This window comes from Anopheles maculipalpis, chromosome 2RL, assembly GCF_943734695.1.
Source record: "Anopheles maculipalpis chromosome 2RL, idAnoMacuDA_375_x, whole genome shotgun sequence".
Taxonomy (NCBI): Eukaryota; Metazoa; Arthropoda; class Insecta; order Diptera; family Culicidae; genus Anopheles; species Anopheles maculipalpis.
The window spans coordinates 62,881,134-62,897,475 of NC_064871.1; the positions used below are offsets into that span (position 1 = coordinate 62,881,134).

General features: G+C 43.1%; 6 protein-coding genes across 6 annotated transcripts in view; 1 reads left to right on the top strand and 5 right to left on the bottom strand.

Moving 5' to 3' along the window:
* Nucleotides 1-16,342, bottom strand: part of LOC126556025 (polyserase-2-like) — a 555,659-nt gene that overhangs the window by 354,095 nt on the left and 185,222 nt on the right. The window lies entirely within an intron of this gene.
* Nucleotides 829-1,842, bottom strand: LOC126556262 (enoyl-CoA hydratase domain-containing protein 3, mitochondrial). Its single transcript, XM_050211494.1, has 3 exons — nt 1,778-1,842; nt 1,278-1,702; nt 829-1,210 (listed from the first exon to the last, which is right to left on the bottom strand). Exons 1-3 carry the CDS (start codon nt 1,802-1,804, stop codon nt 829-831), a joined length of 834 nt encoding a protein of 277 aa, XP_050067451.1. The 5' UTR covers nt 1,805-1,842.
* LOC126556328 (glutathione S-transferase) overlaps nt 4,311-16,342 on the bottom strand; it is a 327,848-nt gene continuing 315,816 nt past the window's right edge. The window contains exons 2-4 of the mRNA XM_050211582.1: nt 7,518-7,665; nt 4,716-4,883; nt 4,311-4,633 (exon numbers count right to left, since the gene is read on the bottom strand). Coding sequence (XP_050067539.1) covers nt 4,323-4,633; nt 4,716-4,883; nt 7,518-7,650 — 612 coding nt within the window. The 5' untranslated portion in view covers nt 7,651-7,665 and the 3' untranslated portion in view covers nt 4,311-4,322. The remainder of the gene's footprint in view (nt 4,634-4,715; nt 4,884-7,517; nt 7,666-16,342) is intronic.
* LOC126556372 (transcription factor MafK) lies at nt 10,365-11,054 on the bottom strand. Its single transcript, XM_050211637.1, has 3 exons — nt 11,016-11,054; nt 10,823-10,858; nt 10,365-10,736 (listed from the first exon to the last, which is right to left on the bottom strand). Exons 1-3 carry the CDS (start codon nt 11,052-11,054, stop codon nt 10,371-10,373), a joined length of 441 nt encoding a protein of 146 aa, XP_050067594.1. The 3' UTR covers nt 10,365-10,370.
* Nucleotides 11,874-14,170, top strand: LOC126555971 (origin recognition complex subunit 3). The gene is made up of 4 exons (XM_050211122.1): nt 11,874-11,904; nt 11,978-12,576; nt 12,643-14,013; nt 14,074-14,170. The coding sequence occupies exons 1-4, from the start codon at nt 11,878-11,880 to the stop codon at nt 14,168-14,170; spliced, it is 2,094 nt and encodes a 697-aa protein (XP_050067079.1). The 5' UTR covers nt 11,874-11,877.
* LOC126556448 (uncharacterized) lies at nt 14,869-15,873 on the bottom strand. Its single transcript, XM_050211713.1, has 2 exons — nt 15,649-15,873; nt 14,869-14,989 (listed from the first exon to the last, which is right to left on the bottom strand). Exons 1-2 carry the CDS (start codon nt 15,871-15,873, stop codon nt 14,888-14,890), a joined length of 327 nt encoding a protein of 108 aa, XP_050067670.1. The 3' UTR covers nt 14,869-14,887.

Genomic DNA, 16,342 nt, shown 5'->3' on the forward strand with positions numbered 1-16,342 from the left:
GAGATCGTTTCATGCAATATTCAACATCCGGTAGAACCCATTTCTACTTGTAATTTAGTAATTGTATATCCTCTACAAATGGGATGGTCAGGATTTGAGACTGACTAATGTAAAGAAATCGCTAATTGGGACTGATTTGTATGTATGAGCAAAGTTAGTGAATTTTGAAATCGTGTTTGTGTGTCTAGTACGTCAGACGCATTATTGTATTATGTATTTACAAAAGCAAGTTTATTTCGTTTGAATGTTACAACTAAATTACTAAAGAATGTTAAAGTTGTATAAAAATCAAGTTCTTCTTCTTGGCTGAACGACCTCTGAGGTCATGCCGGCAATCGAAATGGCTTACTGGACTGCCGATACCACGTAGTTGGTTAGTCAGTCCTCACTACGGGGAGACGCTCCGAATGGGATTTGAACCCCGGTCCTGCCGTTTGAAGACCGGCGCCACTGTCGCCTACACCACCGGGCCGCCGCCAAAAATCAAGTTACAATGTTTATTTTTTTGTTATTTTAATAACAGTTGTTCACTGTGAGGGGGCGATCTATGAAGGGTGTGTGAGTTGGCAACGGCGCCGGTCTTCACACGGCGGGACCGGAGGAAAATAACTTCCATCCGGACCGGTTTCCCCGTAGTGAGGACTGACTATACAACTACGTGGTATCAGAAAGACGACCCTTCTACGTTATGCCAAGAAGAACAACGACCATCGGACCGTACCGCCCCGCGTGTTATCGATTATAAATCTATAAATTTTTGATTGATTAGAAAGTTTAGCACTACAAAAAGAAATGCGATAAAAGTCTCCATCTCTCCTTCCCTTCGCTTCATTCCTTGTGGCTCCAACGTGGTACACGTTTTTCCACAAAGCTCTTGATTCCTTCCCGCCCATCGATCATCGCCAAATTTTCAACCATTATTTGCGCACCTAGTTCATACGCCGCAGAAACATCTAATGGTATTTGCTTGTAAAAAAAATTCTTACCCAGTGCAATCACAGAACGACTTTTCGATGATATGGCTTTACAAATGTTGTTAACCTCTTCGTTGAGTTGAGCTTTGGGAACTACTTTACTTACAAGTCCGGCTTCCAGAGCTTCGTTCGCTGTTATGGGTAGTCCGGTAAATAGCATATACGCCGCTCTCATGCGGGGTATGGCTCGCACTACAGCGATCCCTGGCGTTGAGCAAAATATTCCAAAGCTGGCCCTGTTCACATAACGAACCACAAACATTTGGCAAGATGATTAAAGGAAGTGCTAGTAATGTAACATACCCTGGCGTAGAAAATGTGCTGACATCGCTGCAAATTGCCATATCACAGGATGCTACCAGCTGACACCCTGCCGCAGCAGCTAAGCCATCAACTTTGGCTATCACTGGAACCGGCGCCGATCGGATAGCATCAATCAATTCCGCACATTTGTCAAATATCTGTCGGTGGCGGTCTGAACCGTGTTCGGGAGTTAATTCTTTAAGGTTGTGACCCGCCGAAAATACACGACCTTGGGCCGCCAAAACAATGCACCGCAGTTCCGTGTCATGCTGATTGTCGAGTATACTGCTGTGAATACTGTTCATCATGTCCAGCGAAAGTGAATTGCGTGTTTTTTCATTGTCCAGTAAAATGGTGCCAACTCCATCCTTACACGTGTACGTGGACAGGTATTTTTGGGCAGCACTGGTGACACGAAACTTTGTCTGCAGGATTGCATGAAATACAATAGTTTTTAAATATATTTATTACACAATGTGCATAACAGAAACGAAATTTACCAAAATTGTTCCGACTGTTGTTATCATCTTTCGATCGTATGATCAGCTGTTTTGTCTTCAACCGCTGTTTTCAGCAGAAGCAAATGACAATTCAAGATAGCATTTATACCGATGGATCGACTGATTCACTTAAACGGAATGGTGCAGGGTTTTCATATGGTACATTTTGAAATTTTCTTAGCTTAACGACAATGTGGGTCACGCCGGTCATTTAATAACTTTGCTAGACTTGCTGGTAACACGTAGTTGAAAAGTTAGTCCTCACTACGAGAGAACGGTCCAGGTGGGGTTTGCACCGTGGTCCTGCTTTGTGAAGACTAGCACTGTTTTCGGCACACCACCTGGCCACCCCAGATTTCGAATTAAATTTAACAAATCTAGTATATATTTTTTTATAAAATTATATGCACCGTACGATTAAATAGACGGTTTGACAGGCTATGAGGTTATATGCTAGGCGCAATAATTAATTACAAAACACACATAAATTGATCAAATTTGTAATGCCTGTCATTGCAGGATGGTGCCTCCAGGTGAACCAGACCCGTATCGAAAGCAGAAGCGGACATTCCTATAGGCCCCTATAAGCTCGAAAGAAGCCCCGAGCTGAAGCACCTATCTATGGAGTTTAGAACTCTGTAGTAAGGGTCTAGTACTGATGTCGCTGTTCTGCGTATCAAGGAGCCTCACAATCCCTACGGCCACTTAATATAGATAAGACTTGAGGTAAGACGGTTGGTACAACGTATAGTTCGAATAATAAAGAAAAGGAACAAATAATTTTGTTCAATGCGTGATGTGTTAGTTCTTGATCAACAAACGTTTCTCCTAAGCGAATACTTAAACAAATGACCAAACCATTCATTCGAATTCATTCGAACCAAACCCCCTAACGAGGTACGTTATGTTCGTCGCCGTTTAACGGAAATTCTTCACTACGGAAATAGGCGTATTCTTCAAACTCTCAACATCATCCGCTCTTCTGGCGTGCCTATCCTCAGCAGAAGTACATCATGTTCATCGCCAACCGGCAGAAAGTGAGCTTTTACCCCTACGGAAGATAGATTTCTCAATGAATATCATCCATTCGTCAAAAAAAATCAATTTTTTGGAAAGTCTGCTCTGACATGTCTGAAGATGCCGAATATTTTATCGACTGATTTATTTTATTTTTACGATCCATGTTATGGAGCATTTGGATTACCCATTGCAGTGTTTTAAGTAGAACTTTGCAATCATTGCAATAATTCCAAAGTTCCATGATTCGCATAGCAAATCACACCTAACTGTTGTGATGTGACTTTATTATATGATTGCAAAGTTCCACAACGAGCTTACGGTATTACACATTCGAATAAGCGATTCAACATTTTTAATACTTACTGTTGAAGAAGAGAGGGAGTGTATGTAAAAATAAAATAATTTGAGCCATAAAGAAGGTACCTCGGCGAATTTTGACGCTTTCCGTGTATTTTCGTTTTCATCCCGAAGTTTTTTTACCTTTTCTCCTGTATTTTAGATATCGTCACATGATTTTTTTTACTCTATCTCGTATAATTTTGGTGACATCCATAGTTTTTTAACGTTTTCCAGTTATTTTTGTTTTTATGGGCTTCCCAATAGTTTTGAATAACTTGAAAATAACACCTTTACTTTTTACAATAAAACAAAAACTTTAAAAGATGTATAAAAATTATGTTGTGGTAAGTTGGAAAGAAAAAAAAACGCGTGTTTCTATATTTTTCACATTTTTAAACACACTATTAACATGTGTTTTGCTACGGAGAAAATTACGACTTGTAGCTTATTCTTGAAGTTACACTTGGGAGCAATTTGATCGGAATAATTAACTCAATCAAATTTTGTTTGAAAAATGTTTGTCTTAAAAATATTATATTATGACAAATAAATGGGAAACCGTAAAAAAAAATCGTGATTATAACGAAAATATTTGTAAGCATAAAAAACATCGGGACGAAGTCAAAAATACTCAGACTCGAGATACCCTGTATGTTCGGTTGGGGTAATTTGTTATATTTGTGGTAATTAGATAATTGTTTTAAATTTGGTTTCAAACGCCAAGTTGGTGTTTTATTAAATAGAACTGAGAGGTTGCATTGCATCGTGTACTCAATGATACGACTCCAAAATTGTCATCTCGACCTTCTGAATTTATTGTCATACTTATCCATAATCAAGCTTAGCTTAAGGCGTGTATGCTAGCAACACAGTTATGACGATTTATGATGTTTTGTGTGAAGCGGATGCATGAAATTAAATCGCGAATAAATGACTGTTTATTCAGTGCTTAAAAAGCTTATCCTTCAAAGTTCTCCCTTGCCTTATTAACGAGTGCATAACATTGCAACCAAACGACTAAAACATCCATCGCTTGATGTCCAAAAACAAGCGATACCAAAAATCGGGTTCGCCAACGAGTAAGCTTGAGGGAAAAAAAGTCAAATTCACATGATTCCATTAGCAAAAACAAAAAAGCATTACAAGAAAAACAGGAAAAGTTACACTTTGCTGCAGGTCTCTTGTTTTACACCTCGGTGATCGGTCTCTTCGCAATGTATGCCTTGATGTTTTCATTGTCCAGCACCTTGTTGACCACATCCTGCAGGTTCGGGAAGTTCTCGAGCAGATTGGTCTTGGTCAGGTAGTTGAGATAGTCTAGGATGCCGGCAAAGTACACATCGGCCCAGGTCGGTTTGCCAAGCACCAGATGGCCATTGTTCTCCTTAGCGATCACGTTCAGCTTGGTCAGATAGAAGGGAATCACCTCGTTGTTGAGCGTGATCATTTTCTTCTCCTTCACCAAGTCGTCCGGTTCGTAGGCGACGATTGCAATTTCTACGGACAAGAAAATGAAACGACACCATATCATTGGGACGGTTCAGCGGCAAAAACTCTCCAATCTCAAACAGGTACTTACTTAGACGGAAGTCATTGATCGTATCGACAATTGCATCGATTTGCAGCGCTTCTAACGGATTATCACCGGCCAGATTGATCTGCTTCGCTACATACCGACACATGGCCAACGACTGGTGCACGCGCTTACCATCGACCTCCAGCACCGGCATCTGGCCCATGGGCATTGCTAGAAAAATGAAACGCGCACGACAGGGCGGGTAACGTGGCAGACGGTAGGGAAGACGAGGGGGGAAAGAGAAAAGAGAGAAATAGTGGTGTTAAATTTTAATAGTAGCTGGACTTTTTTGTGCAAAGTGTAAATTTTGCTGAAATTTTGTTTTTTTCTTCTTTGTTTTTGATTCTTAAATCTCCCAAAAGTTCATGTATGGTTCGTTTTCGGTGTCATTGTTGGCAGACGATAAGCAGCTGAATCTTGAATCCACAGTTCGGGAACACAAAGAATAAAACATCAGGAAGAGAGTTCATCTTATCACATAACTTAATGACGAATGCAAAAAAAAGATGATACAATAAAGGAACCACACGAACATACATACACATGTACACACATACACGCGTCATATACGGAAGGAAGATCGGCCCACACGAAGCCTGCAAGACCTGCCGGCCTGCAGCACCAGGAGGTACGCAGGCTGGTTTGTTAGTAGATAAGATTTAGAAACGAAATATGGTCTACGGACTACGACGACTAATGTTGGTTGAACTGCACTCGGAGGGAGCAAATTTAAATCGGACAGGCCTTCTTTATCCATGCCTTCACGAACAATTTATTTTCATCCGTTTTTGTGTACGGTAGTTTCACAGTGATTTCCAAAGAGCCGCGTGACGCTCGTTTTTTTTTTTATTTTTCGTGATAGCCGATTTAGATCTCAGTCTTGGGCCGCTTATCAATCCAGCTGCGAATCGATTCAATCGACGTAACGTTGTCAACCACGCGCTGCAGATTCGGATGATTCGCGACCAGTTCGGACTTGGTCATGTAGTTCAAATAGTCCAAAATGGCGGTAAAGTAAATGTCGGCCCAACTCAGCTGAAAAATGAGTAAAAAAAAGGAAAGTTGATAATGGTTTGTGGTTAATGGTGTGATTTGCCCAGATCGGAACCGCTCGCGAAAGGAGGCAGGTTCCGGTAAAGGTGGGAAGTGCAATTACTTTCGAATTGGCCAGGTATCCATTGTTTTCGCGCGCAATGTCGTCCAATTTCTCCAGGTAGAATGGAATGACCTCGTTGTTCAAAGTGACCAATTTTTTCTCCTTGATCTCATCGTCCGGTTCGTACGAAACAACGGCAATCTCTAAAATGTTACAGGGGTGTGGTTTAATGTGCGCAATTCAAATATTGCAGTTATATGCAGCTTATGCACGTGGGTCCCCCCCTTTGCTGGTAGGAACAAAATTCCATCGGCCATCGTTTTTGCATCCTGTTGCGTTTTGCGAAAACAATTACTGGCTTGACGTATTTCAAGGAGCAATATAAATTCTATCATCTTTGCGTTTGAGCACAAGTGTTTGCCACAAATCGTCCTTACAGCATCAAAAAAAGGATGACAAAAATATAGCCGGTAGAATTCATCCCGTGCGAAGCGGCGTGGCACTAACGGGCCTACAGTGTGCCGCCGGAGTACGCATAGGGGGAAACACACCGTATAAGCGGACGCTTACTTAGGCGGAAATCGTTCACCGTGTCGACCACGGTGTCAATCATCAAGTTCTCCCAATCGTCAGCACCGGCCAAACCGACCTGGTTCGCCAAATACCGGGACATTGCGACCGATTGGTGCACTTTTTTGCCGTCAACCTCCAGCACAGGCATCTGACCCATCGGCATTGCTGAAACGAAAGATGGAATTCTTGGTTGGAATGGTGAACAGGAGTGAGAGAGCCTTCCCGCGCTACCGGAAGGTTTCGATGGGGTATTTACGTATGAAAAGAAGCTATGTGAAAAGTGAATGGATGAGTAAAGCGGAAGCATAAGGAGGGACACCTAACGGACACTCTTTCGGAAGTAACAAAAAATAAAAGTAAAAAAAAAAACAACCCCAAGGACTCCAGAATCAGCTGCTTACTACGAAGTGGCCAGATACATCAGACCATGTGTGTGATTGTGCGTTTGTTGGAATGTAGCTTTGTTGTATATCGAAATATAGATGTTCAAAATCCAGCCAATATTAAAATTGATTCTTAAAGTAAAATAATTCGCATCAACACTAACACACATCAGGTACCAATTTGTTACATTTATAACACATGATTAACAACATAAAACATATGTGCAAACCAACACGTATTAATGAAAAAAGAGAAAAAAACAAAACCAGGTTAATCACATTCCCCATGATGTTGGTGGCAAGTTATTTTAACTGAGTATCATCATCTCCGCCACCAACCGTCACCGTAGAAAGCTACACCATGCGACGATCGAATGGGATCAATCGATGGGCTAAAATTATAGCGCATTGATCGACGACAATGACGGAGGTTATTTCTTGCAGAACACGACACAACGATACTATTCTAACTATCTCGGTTAGAAGGTCAGCCAAACCGTGTCACCAGATCCGTGACACCAACAGCTTTTCATCACGAGCATGTGCAGAATAATGATGCGGGGAAAGAGATCGCAAGCAAATGGGGACAGGGTGAAAGGAGAGGAAAGGTGTGCAAAGGTTACGGACATGGTATTAAATAATCATGTGCTATCGATTGGTATTGGATGATGGACATGTTTAGAAATAGTCTAGCACACAAAACCACGTTAAAAAAAACAGGAGACACAGCTTATTGTAGCGACGGTGACTCACTTGGCTTGAGTGCTGGCCATTCTTCGCGGGTGATCCTTACATCGTCGAATGGAAGGTTTCCGTACGACAGCAGGAATCGTAGCGGTTCCCCCAAAGCTTTCACATTGAAATAGTACACCTTGTAGTCCGGCATGATGTCAACGGTAGGATCTGCAAAATGAAACGTAGAGATGAATGTTAATAGGGGTGATGACAGTGGTTGAAGGTGATAGCGCGGCGCCGGTCTTCACACGGACGTAGGATCGGAGATATCGAATCCCATATTGACCCGTTCCCCCATAGTTAGCTCTGACTATTGATCAAAATTCATACACAGTTCTCACTTAATCGATAATCGATATCATATCGATATTTTAAATTCATTCCTGATAAAGTGTTTCGGATTTTGGCCTCACATGGGAAAGGACTGTGTTTCCAAATCCTATCCGGACCGTTCCCCCATAGGTGAGGGACTTATTATCCAATTTCGTTGTTATACCAAGTCTAGTAAAACATTCAACGGCCGGCGTGATATGCCTAATAGTAGGTCGTTAAGCCTAGAGCAAGAAGAAAAGGTTTTGGTACAGGCGACAGCAGTGCCGGTCTTCATACGACAAGACCTGATATCGAATTCCATCCGGATCTCGAGTGTCTTGACTTCATTCGATCTTTGTCCTATATGCAGCTACGTGGGAAATATTAAATCATGATACTCAGTATTAGGGCCTAGGCCTCTGGAAGTTGTATAATCGATCGAAGAATATTATAATCGAAGAGAAAGATAAAGAGGAAGAAAATATCATTTTTGGACTCGTTGGCCCTTTCGTGGTAGCGGCTGCAATATTTCACACGACCCGTATTATCATTGCGTTGTATTTCTTCCGTCCCAATCACAGATCCTCTACCGCCATTGCCATGTTCTTCTTCACCACGGCGCTTTACACACAGATCCAACAAATCGATTTCTTCTTCACCACACAGGCACATCATCTTCAGGCCTGGATAGGGATGATTAATTTAACCTTGAACATGTAATGTATGAATGCTACTATTGTCCACCAAACAAGCTCCATTAACGCAGCAGCCAAGTCTCGTTGACTCGAAACACGGAACAAGCACAAGTTGTGTTGCATGCATATCATCACTCTGCCATGATATCTCCGATCATCGCAACATTTTGCAAAATTTTCATTGGCACCACTTGTTAAAATGCATTACTCTCTATCTCTGTTTGCCCACTCGTACACCTGCTAATGCTGTCCGATCGAGATTTGTCTTTTGCACTATTTTTCACCGGCAGCATTGATTATTATGCTCTTTTGAACCCATGTTTGAACGCACACTCGCTTACCTGTTGCTTCGAACTTGTGCTAAGAATATGGTCAGACTAAAACAAGCGTACGTGCCACTCGCTTATTTATCTCCCTCGAAAAACAGGTCCCCCGACAGTGTAGTATTCGTGCGTATTCGGTACATCGTCGTATGCGCACACTCGTGCTCCACCGTGTGTTGCGTTGCGTATGTCGTGGTTGATCAGAGAAACACCAGGGGGGTAGACATCAACCTTATCTACTTATGGTGCGCTATCGCTTCTGCTCGTTACATGTCCCCTGTGCTCTGTGTTGAAGGGAGCTAATTGTTTAATGATATCGCATAAGTTTTCCTATTCGAACATTTCAACAATCCGCGTAAGACTTCAACCGCTATGGGAAGTTTGATGCACAATGTTCAGTAAAGTTATAATATTTTAAATGCTTGTACTCCAAGTGGAAGCGAAAAAAGCCCGACAGAATGCTATTCTAAAACATGGTAGCACGGAAGCGCGAATGTATACGGCTACATCATCAACAGCTTCCTGGACCTATTTTAATCACCCATCGGTAGGTTAATAATGTTTTGAGGTACCTGTCTCACATCTCGCCATCGGGTAGCCAGACAAAATGTGCGATATCGCTTATAATCCGACCGTACCAAAGATCAGTCATCGAAGGTACTCTGCGTCAACACACGAATCAATCCACCTTTTTGGTGTGGGTTTATGCGGGGTGCATTGGTATGGCCTAAATCGCGGATGCATTGATCGTGAAATAGTTTCTGCATTTGTTTAACGGACGCACCCGTGCCGTGCTTGTTTCGTAGTTTTATTTTTAAAGGCCCAATCAGTAGCCCAATGCGACTCCCAGTTAGCTGCCGACCGACCCCTATTACAATTTCTTGGTCAGCATGCAGCATGTATGCTGCAGAACGCGAACGATCTTGCCCCCATCTGTACTTCATTTAGCGATTTGAGCCTTATGCAATGCAGCAATGAATTTACCAGTGTTTTTTTTTTAGAAAAGGCGCCGTTGTACCGATAATTGGTACGGTTATTTGTTACATTGTCATCTATTAGTACGAGAATATGGTAACGGATAGATACGGCCAGATTCAAAGTTATTTTTAATAAAGCGGTAAGAACGGACCATCTTACAATGTGCCGTGATAAGCTTATCAAACATTGATACAGTGATATGATGTATTTTTCGTACACGTACACCAAGGGTGGAGCTTCTGTAAATGTTGTCTCTTTTACTTTAAGTTCAAACCTCGTACGATCTTTCTGATATAATTTGCCCATCTTAACACACACGACCCTATATGCTTATCGCTATGGCAATGTTTTGCGGCATGACTTGTAAATGATGTCATGCTTGAAAAAAAATCAAAAATAATGTTCCTTTATGTTAATCTACCGGCGAATATTTATTATTAAATACATTTAAAGTATACTTTGATTAAGTCAATTAGTAACTAAAAAAGAGGAATTTTAATCATATTACATAAATTACATACATCTTCAATGTCCAGTCTCCTGACAAAGGGCCCTCACTTGTTTTACAGTACGTCCAGTTCCGGTGGAAGGGGAATCTTTTTCGACAGAGCAAATTTCCGCAACGCCTCATATTTGTTCCGCAGCGAATCTACCTCTTCCTGCAGCCGGCCCGTTTCTTCGTGCATCAGCTCCATATCACGCCACTCCTGTGATTTTTCCGTCTCCAGCTCATCCTTCTGCTCGATGCGCTTGATGCGGCAGCTGGCAGCGTATCCTCGGTTTTTCAGCGTACGACGCCGTTGCTTCATGCGAACAATTTCCTCCCGGGTTAAGCCACGCATCTTAAGCGTACGGTTGAGATCCCGCACCGTTATCGATACCAGCTCATCGTCGCTAATGTCCGGAATAGGGCAGGGAGATAAGGGTGCCTGCAAACACATTGGAATTACGGCAGAAGGAAGGTACAGTTAGGACTCGGTACTTGGCCGGTGCATCAAGTTTAACGGATAATTACTTCATTCCAGTGAATAGATTTCGGGCGCATCATTGACTACAAATACAGAAAGGGTATACAGAGAGGTTGGAATGGGTATATTGAAATTAGCTCTAGTACACGGCAAAGCAACGGACGGCAATTACTGCTGCGCATTCACTGTTAGCAACACGCTACAAAACAATGTTGTCGTTATCTTTAAATTTAACAATACCTGTGTACTTTTACGCTCGCGCTTTATTTCCTGTGGCATGTTTGGGTATCCCACAAACGGCACACTCGCTCCTACGGGCAGCAAAACGCTATCGATCGAATCGTACACGTACACCACACACGTTCGGCTGGCAAATTCTAGAAGGGACTCCAAACGCTGGAAGGTAGAACGAAACAAAAGTTAGGTGGGCTTCTAAAAAAATAAAGAAAATTGCAAGTCACGTTGGTTTCATTAAAAGCGCGTACCCTTACCCTTAAAGCTGGAACGTAAGTACCGTATGAACAACTGCACCGAAAACTCACTTAAAACTCTACAAACAACCGATTCGCAAACGCACTTTAGAGAATGAAACTTTTTGTGTAAATTTATCAATTTAAACTGTTGTAAAACGAAGTATTTTCGCTTTTATGTGAACTTATTTACAAGATCAAGGGTAGCAAAAGTTTGTTGCTGATCTTATTTGTAAGCAAAGACCTTAAATCAGCAGGCTGCGTCATATTCGTCATTCTGACGTTTATTTGAGTTGTCAAAAAATGTATGCTGCATTGAATAAAAATATGAAGCGACTTTAAAAAATATAAATCATTGTTTTTGGTTCGATATTGTATTAAATTTATAGTTTTGAGGAACTTAAATAACAAAACACATAAATTTTTTTTTCCAGCTGCTCGATGCAAATTAATCACACATGAATCGCTAGACAATGCAGTTTAAACGGATCAAACCGTCAATTGTCTGTGATTCAAATAACCGGAGCACGACGGCGATTGTTGATCGTTTCAAATTGCGCCTTTTTTCAAAAGTCAATTTGCTGCTGTTTTGTTTATGGTAGAACGAAAGCAAACTTACATGCGCTTGTACGATGGATGCCACAAATTCCGTATCAAAGGTGTGCAAAAGCTTGTAGATCTCTTCATCTCCATCCCGTGCTGTAGCTTACAGTGTTTGTTATCCATTTCCAGGGTGTGTTTGTGTTCAAAAATGAAGCTACACGTGCGAAAGGACGTAAAAAGGTGCAAAGTTGTAGCAGCTTCCTGGACGCCAGCACAACAAACCAGTTGTGGTTTCGTATGTACAAAAAGCACTGGGAGCGAACGTGGAACATGATTATAAAGCTACAAACAAGCAGCTATAGCAAGATTATTGGTGACCTGCTGAAGTTTATCGAAAGTTGCCAAAAGGTAAACCAGTACGAAGGTTGTCTGCCGACCGCAGCGTTGCTGACCGGGTTCAATCAAAATGATCATTGGTCCCAGTTCGAGAAGCTGGCGGATGACATCCAAAACAACACCTTCTCAATAGTGGTATTGTTGCCGGCCCGTGATGGAGCAAACCTGAAGCAAGCAGTCGAAACAATCGTTGAGCGGTGTGTCGAAAGCCAATCGAAGGATCGGAACGTTGAAAAGCAATTTCGTAAAAATCAGTTCAATCTGGACGTGTTGGAGGCATGGTACCAGGAAGCACACGCCAGGCGTGATGTGAAACCGAATCTTGTTATAATTGTGCCAGACTTTGAGTCGTTCAATACGACCGTTCTGCAGGATCTGATAATTATTTTAGAGTAAGTACTGTAGTGGAAATTCGCTTCAAAAGCGAATATTTGATATGGTTTCGATTTACATTGCAGTTCATACGCTACAAAGTTGCCATTTGTGCTGGTGTTTGGTGTAGCAACCGACATTTCAACCATTCACAGTGTGCTGCCGTACCACGTGACGAGCAAGATCAAGATTTCCGTTTTTCAATCCGAGCCATCCACTACCAATCTTAACAACATACTGAACGAAGTGCTGCTAACACCCTACTGTCCGTTCCATCTTTCGAGCAAAGTGTTTAAGCTGCTGGTAGATATTTTCCTTTTTTACGATTTTTCTGTCAACGGTTTTATCCAAGGATTCAAATATGCACTTATGGATCATTACTTTCAAAAATCGATCAATGGACTGAGTGCGGTGATCGACGATGAACGCCAGCTGACTGCAATCGTTCACGAACTTTCGCCATCAGAATTGGAGCAAATACGACAGTTGCCATCGTTTCGCCCGTACGTGGAGTCGCTGCAAAATCCGCAAGAGGTCATAGATCTGCTGACCGATGACGATCATCTGAAGCGATCCTTAACTCCGATGATAATGCAAGTGCACAACTATTGGTTTACCTTTCACTGTGCATTGCACGTACTGCACACATTAGTTAGCGACCTGCCAAAGGCACCACTGGGGAAACAAATCCGCGAACTGTATTGTCTGTGTGTAGCGTCGGACGTAACTAAGCTGTCCGAATTCAAAGAATGCATCCAACTGCTATCGTTTCTTTCAAAGGAAGAAATGCTGCAGAAGATTCAACAGGTGCTGGACGTCATTTTAATTTGGGTGGAACGAAACGACCAGCTAAGCATCGAAGGCTGTTTGGTGTACGATGTAGTCCCGGTGGAAGAAATGGCAAACGGGTTGGTTGTCCTGTCCGACGAGTTAGTAGCTGCTAATCATGATCCAATCGTCAGCGAGAAACAACACGACAAATCTTCCTTTCTTTCACCTCACATGGGACGACAAGAATTGCGCGAAAAGTTGCTAACGGCCGCAAAACATTCCAAGAGCGAATCTGCCGTCACCAAAGCGATTGAACGTATAATGGAATATTTTGTTAAGCATATCTTCTGCCGATACCTTCGTCCGGCAACAAGCGAAACAGTGCCCTTGGTTGAGCTGTTTCTTTATAACGACAGTACCTACCTTCGGCAGCATATCGTTGGCGCTCCGAGGGCGGCAGTTCACATCGCACTGAACAATCCTCAATACTACACGCAGTGTGATTGCTGCACTTTGGACGAATCGTCCTGTATCGTTCCTTCATTGCCCGATCTCTCCATAGCCTACAAACTGCATTTGGAATGTGGCCGTATGATCAATCTTTTCGATTGGCTCCAAGCGTTCCGCACGATTCTCGAAGATGCCAACAAAGATGGAGTGGAGCAGCAAGTGGATCCAATAATTCAGTAAGTGCATCGCTTTCATTGTAATTTTTTTTAATTTATTTTTTTATCATTCCTCAACAGGGCCCGCTTCACTAGAGTGGTGGCTGAGATGCAGTTTCTTGGTTTTATTAAAACGTCCAAAACTAAAACCGATCATGTTACAAGGCTGACATGGTAATCGTAATGGATTGCAAATTTCGTACAGATATTCGACTATTTTGATAAATTCTGTCGAATGTCAACGGAACGTTATAATGCATTCTATTTGATATTGGTGAACTCATTTATCAAAGAATATTTTAAGCGCAATGTATATGGAAGTTGAATTAAATTATAAACATTGTTAAGATATCAAGGGATCTCACTACGGTACACCGAAAAACCGCTATTGTCAATTTATTACAACCGATGTTTGACTTATTTTTATATGGCAAGAGGCATGCGCATGCGCAAACATTTAGATACCTAGGCATTCGTTTTGACAGTAAGATTCTGTCGAGATCACATATAGAACAACTGGCAAAAAACTGTGCCAAAAGAATCAATTTCCTCCTAACAGTCACAAGATTCTGGTGCACATCCATTAGACCTTCTGCGACTGTATAAGACAACCATACTACAACCGCCGTAACCATGCGGTTACGGCGGCAGCTCTTGCTGCCTTGGTTGTTCCGTGTTCCGCCGTCGTTGTTGTCGCCTCCGTCTTGCCGTTGGTGGACTTTCCTCATTCCACCTCACTTGGAGGTTTCTGAAGGTGGTCCGAGTGGCAGTCCGGACTGCTTCCCAAGTGTCGCGGTTGGCACACATTTCCGCCGCCAGATTGTCCATCGTCAGGCGGGTGTGGCTCTGCTGCTGCATCTCTTGTTGAATCGAGCGAACCGTGGACAGTGGAACATTACGTGGTCGACATCTTCCACGTCATGTTCACACACCGGGCAGTTTGGCGAGCCGTCGAGGATGCCTTTCTCGACGAAGTAGCTCCGGAGAAACCCATGCCCTGTAAAGAGTTGAGATAGATAAAAATCAATTTCTCCGTGCTTACGATTTACCCAGGACATAATGTCCGGGATAAGTCTTCTCGTCTTCATCCCCGGCGATCCCTGCTGCTCTGCTACAGCTGTCCACTGTTGTTGCCAGCGTTCCATGGTCTCCTCTCTGCGTCGCTTTCGTATGTCTGGTCCAGTATATCCACTCGCTACCTTGTCTTCGTGGCAGCGAATATCCTCCTCTAGGAGGAGGACTAGCGGGATAGTACTTACGACCACGCAAGCTGCATCGTAGGAAACCGTCTGGAAGGCGCTGGCTACTCGAAGTACTCCTGTGCGGTGCGTCCTCTGAACGGTGGTGCGATGGATATCTCTCTGTAGAAGTGTCCGTCCGCACGATGGTGCCGCGTAACGAACAATGCTATTCCCAACGTTAACCAGGGCTCTCCTTCTGCTGCTTTTGGGGCCACACTTGTTCGGCATCAGAGCGGTCAAGGCGCTCTGAGCGGTCATTTGCGATACGTGTTGCCTTGGTGCAGACTCCGAGGAGCTCGACGCCGAGGTCTGCTCGCCGAGGTCTACTCGCCGAGGAATCGCTCTACTTGGAATTGCTCAAGTAGAGCGATTCCGTGGAAATGATCGTGTGTCCCCCCGCCTGTAGTTGACCTACTTGCGGGTTGTGATGTGTGCAGAAGATCATGTAGCCGGTCTTTTGATGGGCGATCTTCAGACCCACTGCATCAGTCCAACGTTCGATCATCTCCAGGTTCCTCGTAGCATGGTTGCTGATTTCCTGTGGGTCCCTCCCGATAAGGGTGAATGCCATATCATCCGCAAATCCGATAATGTCCGCACGCTTCCCAGACAGCTCCAGACGTAGAAGGTCGTCGTACATGACGTTCCACAGTGTTGGCCCTAGAACCGAACCCTGTGGAACACCTGCCGTCACTGGTAGCGAGACCATTCCTTCCTCCGTCTCGTAATGGAGCGTGCGATTGATGAAGTAGTTCCTCAGCAACGCCTGGAGGTACAATGGCGTGTTTCTTCGCTGCAGAGCTGCTCTAATCGCTGTCCAGTTGGCCGTGTTAAAGGCGTTCTTCACGTCGATTGTCAACCATACTATCCGCCTTGGAGTACAGATATATCTGCTTCCAAATCAATACACATATGCTAAAACTGTAACGAATACAACATCGTTGTCTTAGGATTGCACTGGGCAGTATGAAATCCACTCATATTACGTCCCTAGAAGTGATGATTTTTGCAGCTATCGCTTCGCCTTCTACTAAAATCCACAGTATCCAACCCACCAGTGATTGAAAATTTCAAATCGCTACTCGACACACGCTCTAAGTGCAAAATGA

Excerpts from the sequence above, each read along its gene's own strand:
- LOC126556262 (XM_050211494.1), bottom strand. The coding sequence starts at position 1,804 with ATGATAACAACAGTCGGAACAATTTTG. Across the intron at positions 1,703-1,777 it reads CAACAGTCGGAACAATTTTG|ACAAAGTTTCGTGTCACCAG; the intron begins GTAAATTTCGTT and ends GCAATCCTGCAG. Across the intron at positions 1,211-1,277 it reads AGCACATTTTCTACGCCAGG|GGCCAGCTTTGGAATATTTT; the intron begins GTATGTTACATT and ends TTATGTGAACAG.
- LOC126556372 (XM_050211637.1), bottom strand. The coding sequence starts at position 11,054 with ATGCCACAGGAAATAAAGCGCGAGCGTAAAAGTACACAG. Across the intron at positions 10,859-11,015 it reads GCGAGCGTAAAAGTACACAG|TCAATGATGCGCCCGAAATC; the intron begins GTATTGTTAAAT and ends CTGTATTTGTAG. Across the intron at positions 10,737-10,822 it reads AATCTATTCACTGGAATGAA|GCACCCTTATCTCCCTGCCC; the intron begins GTAATTATCCGT and ends ATGTGTTTGCAG.
- LOC126555971 (XM_050211122.1), top strand. The coding sequence starts at position 11,878 with ATGGATGCCACAAATTCCGTATCAAAG. Across the intron at positions 11,905-11,977 it reads CCACAAATTCCGTATCAAAG|GGTGTGTTTGTGTTCAAAAA; the intron begins GTGTGCAAAAGC and ends ATCCATTTCCAG. Across the intron at positions 12,577-12,642 it reads GATCTGATAATTATTTTAGA|TTCATACGCTACAAAGTTGC; the intron begins GTAAGTACTGTA and ends TTTACATTGCAG.
- LOC126556448 (XM_050211713.1), bottom strand. The coding sequence starts at position 15,873 with ATGTACGACGACCTTCTACGTCTGGAGCTGTCTGGGAAGCGTGCGGAC. Across the intron at positions 14,990-15,648 it reads GCACACATCACAACCCGCAA|GGCATGGGTTTCTCCGGAGC; the intron begins GTAGGTCAACTA and ends AACTCTTTACAG.